This window comes from Electrona antarctica, assembly GCF_951216825.1.
Source record: "Electrona antarctica genome assembly, chromosome: 21".
NCBI classification, from domain to species: Eukaryota; Metazoa; Chordata; class Actinopteri; order Myctophiformes; family Myctophidae; genus Electrona; species Electrona antarctica.
This window is the reverse complement of record NC_136802.1, coordinates 9,083,050-9,096,341: the sequence shown is the minus strand read 5'-3', so window position 1 is coordinate 9,096,341 and position 13,292 is coordinate 9,083,050. Positions and strand designations below refer to the sequence as shown.

Here is a 13,292-nt window from a genome sequence, read left to right as displayed (position 1 = left end):
TGGGAGGGATTGAGGAAGGAGGAAGGAGAAGAAAGGAGGTTCAGGGACGTGAGGAGGAGGAAGAGGAGGAGGAGGAGGAAGAGGAGAAGGAGGAGAGGAAGAGCAGGAGAGGGTGAGAACGCAGGATGAAGGATTGATCGGCGAGGTCACCAGTGGTCAGAAACGTCTCAGTGTTAGTCAGACATAATGTGTTGCAGACGTCCATCAAACCGGAACCCCACGAGGAGCTACCGGACGCCTTCTTTAACCCGTTCAGGACTGAGGCCGATTCTAAAAAGAAAATGGCTTCTAAATCTTAACAGTTTTCTGAAAAACCTGTGTCAGTGCAGGTGCTCAACCTTTTTCATGTCAAGGACCCCCCAAGTATCTGTATTTGGCTGTGACCCCCATCTGAAAATATGTTGTTTCAGGGACCCCCAAGGCCCAGATGCAAAGATTTGAGTTAAAAAAACGTTTTCACGATTTTTCAAAAAATAGCAGATCTACAAGCTTGTAGCGCGGCACCAAGTGCCACGCTACGAGCTTGTAGATCTGCTATTTTTCAATAGCTATAGGTATAACATAATGCTTAAGACACCAAAAGGCGTTCCCGTCCTGAATGGGTTAATGCGCGGCCGGGAAGTCAGCGGGGTGCGTTCGCTCCTACTCTATCATAAAGAAAACAGCCCGAGAGGAGCTCCGTAGTGAACACAGGAGAGAGAGAGCCAGGAACAATGATGTGAAATAAACTAGGAATGCATGTAGGGTTAGCATGAGTCATGTTTAAGTACAGTACGTGTTTCCCAAAATATGATACTGACGTCCCTCTTGTTCGGGTTGTGAAAATAATGTATCTCTTGTGTGAAAGGTAGAGCGTGGTAAAGTCCATCTTTCTAACTCTCATGTACGCTCGAGCCTGTGAGGCATCAAGGCATGAGGCACACACACACACACGCACGCACGCACGCACGCACACAGCCCCATATCTGATTGTTCAACCAAATCAAACCACAGTAAAAACTGTACTGTGGGCACACAAACACACAAGTAGACCCAGCAGACAGACACGCATGCAAATAAACTCACAAACAGCATGCAACTTGGCAAGCTCATTGTGAGCTTGTAGAGCTGTGTTAGTCGTCGATGACTAGCGCCTCCTACCTGCAGGTGCGTGCGCAGGAAGGTCTTCCTCTTGGTGTACTCGTAGTTGTGTCTCATGAGCAGGTAGAGCAGGGCGGAGGCCTCGGCCCGCAGCGAGCCCAGCTTGGACACGCAGCACTTCAGCACCTCGTAGCACAGCACCTCGCACAGCGTCACGCGGCCCTTGAACAGCACCGACGGAAACTGTACAGGGACAACACAACATCAGTACGTCACACAGCGCCACGCGCCCCTTGAACAGTAGTATATACGATTTGAAGAGTATACGATTTGAGGTATTTAGACAAAAGAAGGGGTAGGACCCGATACATTTTGTTGATAAATTAAAAATCACGAAAAACATGGAAAAAGTGTTGATTGATCTCCTCAATCGAAAATGTAATCGGTGGACAAATCGCTGATAAAATAATGAATAGTTTCAGCCCTATAGTGGCGACAAACACAATGAGTGTGTATGTGTGCGTGCGTGGGTGCGTGTGTGATCCTGATCGCACCTTGTTGATGAAGGCTCTGAGGGCGGAGAACACGTGCCTGAGAGCTGCCTCTGATTGGCTGACCTTAAGGAAGGTCAGGTAGAGGTCAAACACCTTCTTCATCAGCGGGTTGTGACCGTCACTGTCCAGCAGCTGAGTCTGTCACACACACACGAGCACACACACACACACGAGCACACACGAGCACACACACACACACACACACACACACACACACACACACACACACACACACACACACACACACACACACACACACACACACACACACACACACACACACACACACACACACACACACACACACACACGTTAGTGTGTACATCTTGTATAATGGAGTATAAGTAAGTATGTATACCAATCATCTACAGTATGTCAGTGACCACTTGAAGGGGTTCCAGGTGGTCCCCAGCTAGATGAGGCAAGGGTTGGTAACCAAATGGACCCTTATACATCTTTAACCCATTCTGGGCGGGAACCCCTTTTGGTGTTAGCATTATGTTATGCTTAAAATAGCAGATATGCTAATATAGATATGCTAAAAATAGCAGATCTACAAGCTCATAGCGCGCCACCGAGTGGCGAGCTACGAGCTTGTAGGTCTGCTATTTTTGAAAAATCGAAGAACGACTGACATAGAAACATAGCTTTTTCAGAAAACTGTCAGGATGTAGAAGACATTTTTAGAATCTGATCACAGGTCAAAATGGGTTAACTCAAGGGTTGGTAACCAAATGGACCCTTATAGATCTTTAACTCAAGAGTTGGATTATTGTTAAACATCTGCATTACTTCCAAGAAGTCTACACAATTTGAGAATGTAGAATAATTGTTTATTTGTATCAACGTTTTGCCTGTTATCTCTCCTATGGTACCAACATCAATACAACATGTTTGCCTGTTATCTCTCCTAATGGTACCAACATCAATACAACATGTTTGCCTGTTATCTCTCCTAATGGTACCAACATCAATACAACATGTTTGCCTGTTATCTCTCCTAATGGTACCAACATCAATACAACATGTTTGCCTGTTATCTCTCCTAATGGTTCCAACATCAATACAACAAAAATATTCTTTAGTTTTGGGTCTGAGAGGCTAAATATGGTGGTCCGTGGTTCACATGCAGATAGAATAAATAATGGGCCTGGACATGAAAAAGGTTGAAAACCACTGATCTGTGCAGTTACAAGCTGCGTGCGTGCGTGCGTGCGTGTATCAGACAACCTTAAAGCACTGAGTGAAGAGAGAGAGGACATCCAGCACTGTGAGACAGGCCTCGGTAGAGATGTTTCCTTCCAGGAGGGCCTGATGATGGACTTCTGCTTCTGAAGGCCCAGTTCCTGGAACACAATGTTAATGTTAGTGTGATGATGAACCTCTGCTTCTGAAGGCCCAGTTCCTGGAACACAATGTTAATGTGATGATGGACCTCTGCTTCTGAAGGACCAGTTCCTGGAACACAATGTTAATGTTAATGTGATGATGGACCTCTGCTTCTGAAGGACCAGTTCCTGGAACACAATGTTAATGTTAATGTGATGATGGACCTCTGCTTCTGAAGGCCCAGTTCCTGGAACACAATGTTCATGTTAGTGTGATGATGAACCTCTGCTTCTGAAGGCCCAGTTCCTGGAACACAATGTTAATGTGATGATGGACCTCTGCTTCTGAAGGACCAGTTCCTGGAACACAATGTTAATGTTAATGTGATGATGGACCTCTGCTTCTGAAGGCCCAGTTCCTGGAACACAATGTTAATGTGATGATGGACCTCTGCTTCTGAAGGTCCAGTTCCTGGAACACAATGTTAATGTTAGTGTGATGATGGACCTCTGCTTCTGAAGGCCCAGTTCCTGGAACACAATCAAATGTTAATGTTAGTGTGATGATGGACCTCTGCTTCTGAAGGACCAGGTCCTGGAACACAATGTTAATGTTAGTGTGATGATGGACCTCTGCTTCTGAAGGACCAGTTCCTGGAACACAATGTTAATGTTAATGTTAGTGTGATGATGGACCTCTGCTTCTGAAGGACCAGTTCCTGGAACACAATGTTAATGTTAGTTAGTGTGATGATGGACCTCTGCTTCTGAAGGCCCAGTTCCTGGAACGCACGCACGCCTTTTTGCTTAGATTGACTGGCCTAATACAACAATGTTAATTTGCTGCTGTGAGGGCAGCTTTTGAATGCTGCTCTCAGGGCAGCTTAAGTGTGATACATACTGTCCAATACTTAGACACTCATGCTTTGATGGGGGGGGGCCTAAAGATGAATACAAAATTAATATCAACATGTTTATACTGTCTAATACTTAGATAGGGAGGGGGGTGAAATTATGACAGGCAGTTACTGCCGTCAAAATATGACTCAATGAAAAGTCAAAATATAAAACAACTATGTTAATTTGCTGCTCTCAGGGCATCTTAAGGGCAGCTTTTGCATTGTGCTGGCGTACCCATGTTGAGAGTGAGCGAGGTGTCCGTGATGCTGAACTGTTGCATCCTGGTCTGCAGGAGGCTGGCTCGGTTACAGCGCATGGCTGGCATGGTCTGAGACTTATTCCTGTCTGAGGAGAACAGCTTCGACACCCACGCATCCTGAGTCCTGTGCACGCACGCACGCAGGCACGCACACACAGACAAACACACACACGCACACACACAGTCACACACACACACAGTCACACACACACACACTTGAAATGTTTATTCATGTCCGCATAATCAGAAGTGCAGGAATTCCTTGTACAAAGGACATAAACAGTGCCAGTGCAGTCAGACAATGGGAGAGCAGCCAGTTACAAAGTGCATAGAAGGCAATCATACATTGCTACATACAGTATAGTTGACATACTTGTCGCACACACACACACACACACACACACACACACACACACACACACACACACACACACACACACACACACACACACACACACACACACACACACACACACACACACACACACACACACACACACACACACACACACACACACACACAAAATTAAATATATCTACACAACATCTACACAACAAAGGCATCCTGCACGTGGCCTGTTCAACAATCAGACATATTAGATATATAGACATCACAGGTGGTTTGGGGTAAAGGCCGCTCTGTGTGCGTGTGTGTGTACTGTATGTGCGTGCGTGCGTGCATGCTTGCGTGCGTGTGTGTTACCTGCCAATGTTCCTCTTTCCAATGTAGCGGAACTGGACCAGACACGCCCTGAAGTGACCACCGACGGAAGAGAGAGAGAGAAGGTTAGAGATGTGAGGGGCGAGTAACCCTAGCCCTCGCAGCACCATACGAATGCCCAGCGCACCCATAGTTGATTTAGACCTGTTGTTAAACCTATACGTTGTAATCATTTTCAATGAGGGATGTTTTTCGTTCCCGATCCGATCCCGATACCACAATTTGTGTTAGCCGATACCGAAACCAGTGTTGTATTCTCGTGTTGTTTTTATAGCTATCTAGCTATATATCTCGTGTTGTGTTTATAGCTATATAGCTATATATCTCGTGTTGTGTTTATAGCTATCTAGCTATATATCTCGTGTTGTGTTTATAGCTATCTAGCTATTTATCTTGTGTTGTGTTTATAGCTATCTAGCTCTTGTGTTGTGTTTATACAGTAGCTATCTAGCTCTCATGTTGTGTTTATAGCAGACTCCTCACTCAAATGTGCACTTTCAATTCAATTCAATTCAATTTTATTAAAGTGTCAAATCACAACAAGTTGTCTCAAGACACTTTACAACCAACAAAGATCCACCCAGAGCAAGCAGTATTGCTTGCAGTTTGGGCAACTCGAAACCAAACTCCACATGCCCCAACATTTTATTTTCCTGCCAAAGTGTCAACCCCTTACCCGTGTCGGATCGGTGGTTAGACTGGCATATTCGTCGATACCGATATGACCCGATATGACAAATAAGGGCAGATACCGATACTTTTCCGATACCGATACAGTATTGGGACATCTCTATTTTCAATCCATCATCTGTGTCCTTTTAGTTAATCGTACAGTAGTACAATCGGCCTCAGGTCTACTCTAAATGGGCTAATACATCATTTTCTTTCCGTTCAAAAATTCAAAGTTCATAGGTGGCATTTACTCTACTATTTTCCCATCACAAACCATTATTTTTGCTCTTTTTCCCTCAGGTTATTCAACTTTATTTCATTACTACTGTTGGCCTCAGAAACGAACGAGACTCCAGCAAAACCAAGCTTTACTTTGGCTTACAAAGTGCAAAGAAGACTGGTGGATAAACAGATTGGTAACTGTTGCATGCGATGACAGGCTGGATAAGCAAGTGTTTAAATATTATTCTATTGTCTGCACTGCAGGAGACGATGCTACTTACTCCAGCAGACTGAGGAAGTTCATGATGTCTTGAGGGCTGACTTTGTTCCAGTAGGCCAGCAGAGTGTCTGAGGACAAAGAATGACCCATCATTGCAGGTGACGCCACAGAGAACCATTGTGTTTTGTGTTTCTACAGTATGATTTCTTTGTACATTACAGTAGGGTTGTAGACCTTGTAAGCATTCTCTTAGATTTATGATCCTTTTTTCTTTTCTTTTTTTCTTCATTTTACTTATTTTTTTAAATCTACTTTTATCCGTAGCTTGTATTTTATTTAAACCCTGTAGCACTTGCACGATTTGTGCAAAATGTAAAGTGATTTAAAAATAAAATGCATTATTACTATTATGTTAACTATCATACATATGACTGGTGTCCCTATTTTGGGCAAAAATACAGAAATAACTAAAGTAGCCAATAAGCTTGTAGAGCTGTTATTTTCTCTATTTCCCAATACGACGAAGGCTTGAGTGGTTAGGAAAATGTCCGCTGTGTTTTTATACAAGCTGAACCCTGGTGGTACAGTGGTTTTCAACCAGTGGTCCGGGGACCACCAGTGGTCCTTCTTGAGGGGGTTCCAGGTGGTCCCCAGCTAAATGATGGAGAGTTGGTAACCAAATGGACCCTTATTAGATCTTTAACTGTTGATAGTGTCAAATGAAACCATGAAACCATGTTGTACGTAAAATGAAACCCTGAACGTAACCATGAACGTAAAATAAAACCATAAAGTAACTCTTGAGAGCGTAAAATGAAACCAAATTAACCCGTTACATTACTGTCAAACATCCGCATTGCTTAATTTACAAACAGCCTACACAATTAGAGAATGTAAAATAATTGTTATTTTGATCATAATTATGACTCACTGTTATCTCTCCTAATGGTACCAACATCAACGATAACAAAAATATTCTTTAGTTTTGTATCTTGAGACGGTAAATCTCCTCAAATGGTGGTCCATCCGTGGCTTAAATGCCAAATAAATAATGGGACCTTGATGTGAAAAGGGTTGAAAACCACCGTGGTAGTTACATTAACCCATTTTGACCTGGGAACGATTCTACAAATGTCTTCTAAATCAGTTTTCTGATTCTATATCAGTCGTTCTCAAACATTTTCATGTCAAGGACCCCCAAGATTATATGCAATTGGCCGCCGACCCCCATCTGAAAATATGTTGTTCCAGGGACACCCCAGAAGAAAAGATTTTAGTTAAAAACTTTGGCTCTGGCCTGGGCCGTGGCTCAGCGGTCCAGGCACCTTGGCTGGTAATCCAGTCTGGCAGTGTGCCGCGGGTTCGACTCCCGATCCCGACGGCCTTCACTGCATGTCTTCCCCCCCATCTCTCTCCCCATTTCCTGTCAGCCTACTGTCTGTCCCTCCATAAAAATAAAAAATAAAATAAAGGTGAAAGCCACAAAAAAAAAGAAAAAAGAAAAAAAATAGCAGACCTACAAGCTCGTAGTGCGGCACTCGGAGCTTGTAGATCTGCTATTTTTCAATGGCTAAAAAAAAGTATGCTTAAAACACCAAAAAGCGGTTCCCGCCCAAAATGGGTTAAACACAGTAGCTGTGTTGTTGGCTGACCTTCCGACAGTGTCCTGACGATGTGCAGGAAGCACAGCAGAAGCCCTTTGATCTCATACTGTCCCAGTCTGCCTGGCGGAGGCAGCGGGCTGCTGCTCATGGTGGAGCAGCGTCTGTGGAGCTGGAAGACAACATACATCTCATCATACATCTCATCATGATCTCATACTGTCCCAGTCTGCCTGGCGGAGGCAGCGGGCTGCTGCTCATGGTGGAGCAGCGTCTGTGGAGCTGGAAGACAACATACATCTCATCATACATCTCATCATGATCTCATACTGTCCCAGTCTGCCTGGCGGAGGCAGTGGGCTGCTGCTCATGGTGGAGCAGCGTCTGTGGAGCTGGAAGACAACATACGCACGCACGCAGGCACGCACGCACGCACGCACGCACGCACGCACGTGGCACGCGGGTGCACGCACACACACAAGCAAGCAGATAATTGTTTATTTTAATACGTTTTCCAGAGATATTTCAACTCATGTTAAAATACTTGCAAGTTGCAAACAAGGCTCTCAACCACTGGCTGGGGCTAACAATTTAAAAAAAAAATCACACCTGTGTGAACTGAGTGGTGCAACTCCCCTCTCCCCCTGCCTCTCTCTCTCTCTCTCGCTCTGTAATTAGCAGGCAACAGTGCAACACTATCTCTCTCTCTGTTTCTGGCACAACAGCGCCACTTTTGCCCCTACTGGTACTCTAAGGAGGACGGACATTGCTGTTCCTTGGAGTGGTTGCACCACAAAAAAAAAGGAAAATATTATCATCAGTGCCTAAATTGGGAAGGGGGTTACATGACATTGATCCTTTAACTGAAGGATCAACACGCAGAGGTCGTAAACCAGCTTTAAAGTGAATGAAATAAAGTGCCATAATATAGAAAACAACTGGAACACAACAAGCATATACATGATCTCTGTTGGGTTACGTCTCGCTCCCCATCGACTCCACATCACAAGTGCTGTGAGTGCTCTGTGCCCGTCAGCTCACTCCGAGTCCACGGCACACCTTAGCACAGGTGTTTCCCAAGCTCCAATCTCCACTCCTGTTCGGCGTCAGCAATCAGCTCCAGAGGCTACAAAAGCCTCTGGTGGTGAAGTTAGACAGCCAGACTTCAGGTTCTCAGCCAGTAAACGTCACGCCGTTACTGTGCGTTGTATTCTCGTCTGTGATCCTGCCCCTGACTCTGCCTTCTCCTCTCCTCTGCAGTGCTTTCGGGACTCGAGCTATGTCGAGCAGCCTACGGAGAGCCCTTACCCCTTTTACCCCCACCTTGCTGTGAATAAAATATGCCCAGGTTTTAATCCTTAATCTGCCTCCTCGTTGCTGTGCTTTTGGTCACACCACACTCGACTCGACTCATAACAACCCAGCTGGAAATGTATTTTCTGTTTACTAATATTATTGGAATGAATATTGCTTGCTTCATAAAGTACACAATGGATAATGACAGGGCGGTGATGATATGCAGCAAAGGTCCTGTGTTGGAATTGAGCCCACGACATTCGGTGAGCAAGGCATTAGGTGTGATCTGCTCTCCTCCTACTCACCTCAATGCTGTTCCTGGGTTTATGAAGAGCATTAGGTCTGATCTACTGTCTCTGACTCACCTTCAATGCTGTCCGGGGTTCCTGGGTCCATGAAGAGCATTAGATCTGATCTACTCTGACTCACCTCAATGCTGTCCGGGGTTCCTGGGTCCATGAAGAACGAGCCTCTGGAGTCTTCTCTCCTCACAACCACATGGCCGTTCTGAGCAAGCAGACCTGGAGATGATGCAGAGTCTAAGTCAGTGATTCTCAAGCTATTTCATTTCATGGACCCCCAGGTTAGTTGACTATTACTAAGTGTAACAGCTAAATCTGACACTAACTAACCCCTAACCCTAACCTCAGTTTTAACCGGCCACAAAATTCCATTAACCTCATATCAGTCTTAACTGGCCATGTAAGTCAGTTTGGTCTTGATAAGAACATATTGTTTGTGATTATCAGTTGAAAACATTCAAAGCGGGTGCCCTGATCTACCCGATAATGTAAAGTACATCTAGCCAAATACTAATATGACACGTTGGTCTTGTTTGTATGAGGGAGAAGTTACTGTATAGTATACTGTTGCTAAAGAGATAAAAGCTCTCTGGTCGACTCTTACCGTGGTCTTTGTCAATGGCAGTGCTGGTTCTGCGGGTGTCTATGGAGCTGTTTGAGATCAGGTCATCTCTGGATCCCTGCAGGAGGACAACAACAAACACGAAGCATGAAGTGCTTGTTATCTGCTTCAAAGATTAACGGGAAGAATGTTTTTAACAGTCACCTTCATCTCACCAACTGTAGCAAACATGTTACAACATGCTGTATGTATAGTAGTAAATACAGATAATAAAAGTTACAAAAATACCATCAATGAAACCATTAAAAAGGGTGCGTTCGGAAATGCACACCGGGGATGTGCTCAGTTGAGCGTACCGAGTGTAGCCAAGTGTAGTTAAAACGTGGGCCAAGGTAATAAATGATGAACACTTGTATGGTGATGTACTAAAACTAAATGCTTTTCTTGCTAGCTCCAGGCTGTCCCCAGCTAAATAAGTTAATATAGCATCGAAATCAGTTTAATTTAATCAGTTTAAACCAATATACCGGTACTGTAGCTCTACAAGCTGTCGCAATGTGACACATTTTGAGCTTTATCTTTTAAAAGGTTGAATAATTTGGATGTTTGAAATTTGTAATGACATAAATCTGTACAAGATTTATGTCAAATATTTTGTAGATATCTACAAGCTCATAGCGCACCACCGAGTGGCGCGCTACGAGCTTGTAGGTCTGCTATTTTTGAAGAACGACTGACATAGAAACATAGCTTTTTCAGAAAACTGTCAGGATGTAGAAGACATTTTTAGAATCTGATCTCAGGTCAAAATGGGATTAACAACAAGGCATCAGTCTTGTCAATCAATCAGAGAAATGTGCAACACGTGAGGCTCAGAGAAGCAGGGAGATTCCTCAGAGGGGACTGACTGACTGTGAGGCTCAGAGAAGCAGGGGGATTCCTCAGAGGGGACTGACTGACTGTGAGGCTCAGAGAAGCAGGGAGATTCCTCAGATGGGACTGACTGACTCACATTGAGACCCAGGCCCGGGCTGGACATGCTGGGCTGGGCAGACAGCTGCTTGAGGTTCTGATAGAGCAGCTCCAACAGTGGCAGGTAGAGGAGACAGATCCGGGCCTGCTGGTTCTGAAAACACACAAAACACAGCGGTGGATGAGAGCAGCAACAAGGCAATATGGAGCACTGTTTGTCTAGTGGTTTTAACACAGCGGTGGATGAGAGCAGCAACAAGGCAATATGGAGCACTGTTTGTCTAGTGGTTTTCAACCCTTTTTCTATCGAGGCCGATTATTTATTGGGCATTTGATCCACGGGACCGTTTGATAAAATTTAGCCTCTCAGACGCAAAACTTTGAATATTTTGATGTTGGATAAGATTTTGTCCACAATTCCATGCTGTATTGATGTTGGTACCACTAGGAGAGATAACAGGCAAACGATCAAAATAACAATTCTTCTACATTCTCTAATTGTGCCGACTTCTTGTAAATTAAGTAATGCAGTTGTTTAACAACAATTTAACTCTAAAATGAAACCACTTTACGCTCTCAAGAGTTAAAGATCTATAAAGGTCTATTTGGTTACAACAACTCTCTGGTGGTCCCCGGACCACTGGTTGAGAACCCCTGATCTAGACCAGAGATCTGCATAGGTGAGTCACAGCACCCTCTAGGGGACAGGTTTGCCGCCACAAAACTTGGTGGAAATTTGTTGAAGGAAAATTGGGGAAGGAAATGATAGGGGACTATTTTTCTTGCAGTACATTACAAACAGAAATGTTTGTAATGCAGTAAAAGAGAGGCCAATCTTTTGGCCAGTTTCTTATCTGTAATCAGTACACAATATCCGAGAGCCACCTGTCCAGCTACCCACAGTCGCTGGACTAATGCTGTCTGGTGCCTGTGTCTATTTGCATGAGCAAGACATCGTTTGCATAACAGACCTCCTTATCGTGCTAAACTTCATGAACTTTGCTTTCTCTGTACAGGTTATTGTCTGTCCATCTGCAACGTTTGTACTGTATGGCTTTTTACTGCTTTATGTTTTGATCAACGTTTGCCTGTTGTCTCTCCTAAACCAACATCATACAGCATGGAATTGTGGACAAAATCTTATCCAACTACAACAAGATATTCTTTCGTTTTGGGTCTGAGAGGCGTGACTGTGAAATGGTGGTCCCGTGGCTCAGATGCTGAATAAATAATGGGACTTTATGTGAAAAAGGTTGAAAATGTGTAACTCTACTGTATATGCTGTGCACCTTGTACGTCGTCCATGACGTGGTGTGTGTGTGTGTGTGTGTGATTGTGTGTGTGTGTGTGTGTGCGTGACTGTGTGACTGTGTGTGTGTGTGTGTGTGTGTGTGTATGTGCGTGTGTGTGTGTGTGTGTGTATGTGTGTGTGAAAGGGTTGTTCCCTTGTATTTTTCCCCAAGTCTTAAATCAGTCAGACAGGTGCATGCAGAAGGGAGTGGGTGAGTAGATAATTGCCACTTGCCAGAACAGTCAAGCTCCGTCGCCGCACGGCAGACAGACAGACAGGCCGTCGCCGCACGGCAGACAGACAGACAGGCCCAGGCAAGAAGCCATCGATCCATCGATAAGGAGGGCCGGCGTGCGAACGATGCCGCCGTGCCAAATTAAAAACGGCCGGTGTAAAGCAACATGAGGAGTGTGAGGGAGAGTCAATGGGGGAGAGGGGGGGGGGGGGGGGGGGGGTGTTGGGGGAGGGGGAGTCCCGTGGGAGACCGGCAGGACGCGACTCAGAAATTCTTATACCAGTTGGCCGTGCGCTCCCCCACGCCTGCCTCCCCGCACGTTCCTCTGGCCCCCGCAGCCACGGACCTCTCCTAAACCAACATCAATACAGCATGGAATTGTGCTGCACACGTGGTGTAGCGTCCATGACGCGTGTGTGTGTGCGCTGTGCACCTTGTACGTGGTGTAGGGGTTGTCCATGGCGTGGTGTGTGTGTGTGTGTGTGTGTGTGTGTGTGTGTGCTGTGCTGTGCACCTTGTATGTGGTGCAGCGGTTGTCCATGGCATGTGTATGTGTGTGTATGTATGTGTGTGTGTGTGTGTGTGTTTGTGCGTGCGTGAATGCGTGCGTGCGCTGTGCACCTTGTAGGTGGTGTAGCGTTCGCCCATGGTGCATGTGTGCGTGCATGCGTGCGTGTGTGTGCGCTGTGCACCTTGTAGGTGGTGTAGCGGTCGTCCATGGTGCATGTGTGCGTGCATGCGTGCGTGCGTGTGTGTGCGCTGTGCACCTTGTAGGTGGTGTAGCGGTCGTCCATGGCATGTGTATGTGTGTGTATGTATGTGTGTGTGTGTGTGTGTGCGTGTGTCTGTCTGTGTGTGTGTGTGTGTGTGCTGTGCACCTTGTATGTGGTGCAGCGGTTGTCCATGGCATGTGTATGTGTGTGTATGTATGTGTGTGTGTGTGTGTGTGCGTGCGTGAATGCGTGCGTGCGCTGTGCACCTTGTAGGTGGTGTAGCGGTCGCCCATGGTGCATGTGTGCGTGCATGCGTGCGTGTGTGTGCGCTGTGCACCTTGTAGGTGGTGTAGCGGTCGTCCAT

The 13,292-nt window shown here is 45.5% G+C and overlaps 1 protein-coding gene across 4 annotated transcripts in view; it reads right to left on the bottom strand.

Annotated features, from left to right (window-relative positions):
* dock11 (dedicator of cytokinesis 11) overlaps nt 1–13,292 on the bottom strand; it is a 115,573-nt gene that overhangs the window by 26,812 nt on the left and 75,469 nt on the right. For all 4 annotated transcript variants that reach the window (XM_079491133.1, XM_079491134.1, XM_079491135.1 and 1 more), the window contains 10 exons: nt 10,730–10,843; nt 9,760–9,835; nt 9,283–9,374; nt 7,609–7,729; nt 6,018–6,084; nt 4,825–4,872; nt 4,097–4,245; nt 2,865–2,980; nt 1,635–1,772; nt 1,141–1,323 (listed from right to left, as the gene is read on the bottom strand). In XM_079491133.1, coding sequence (XP_079347259.1) covers nt 1,141–1,323; nt 1,635–1,772; nt 2,865–2,980; nt 4,097–4,245; nt 4,825–4,872; nt 6,018–6,084; nt 7,609–7,729; nt 9,283–9,374; nt 9,760–9,835; nt 10,730–10,843 — 1,104 coding nt within the window. The remainder of the gene's footprint in view (nt 1–1,140; nt 1,324–1,634; nt 1,773–2,864; nt 2,981–4,096; nt 4,246–4,824; nt 4,873–6,017; nt 6,085–7,608; nt 7,730–9,282; nt 9,375–9,759; nt 9,836–10,729; nt 10,844–13,292) is intronic.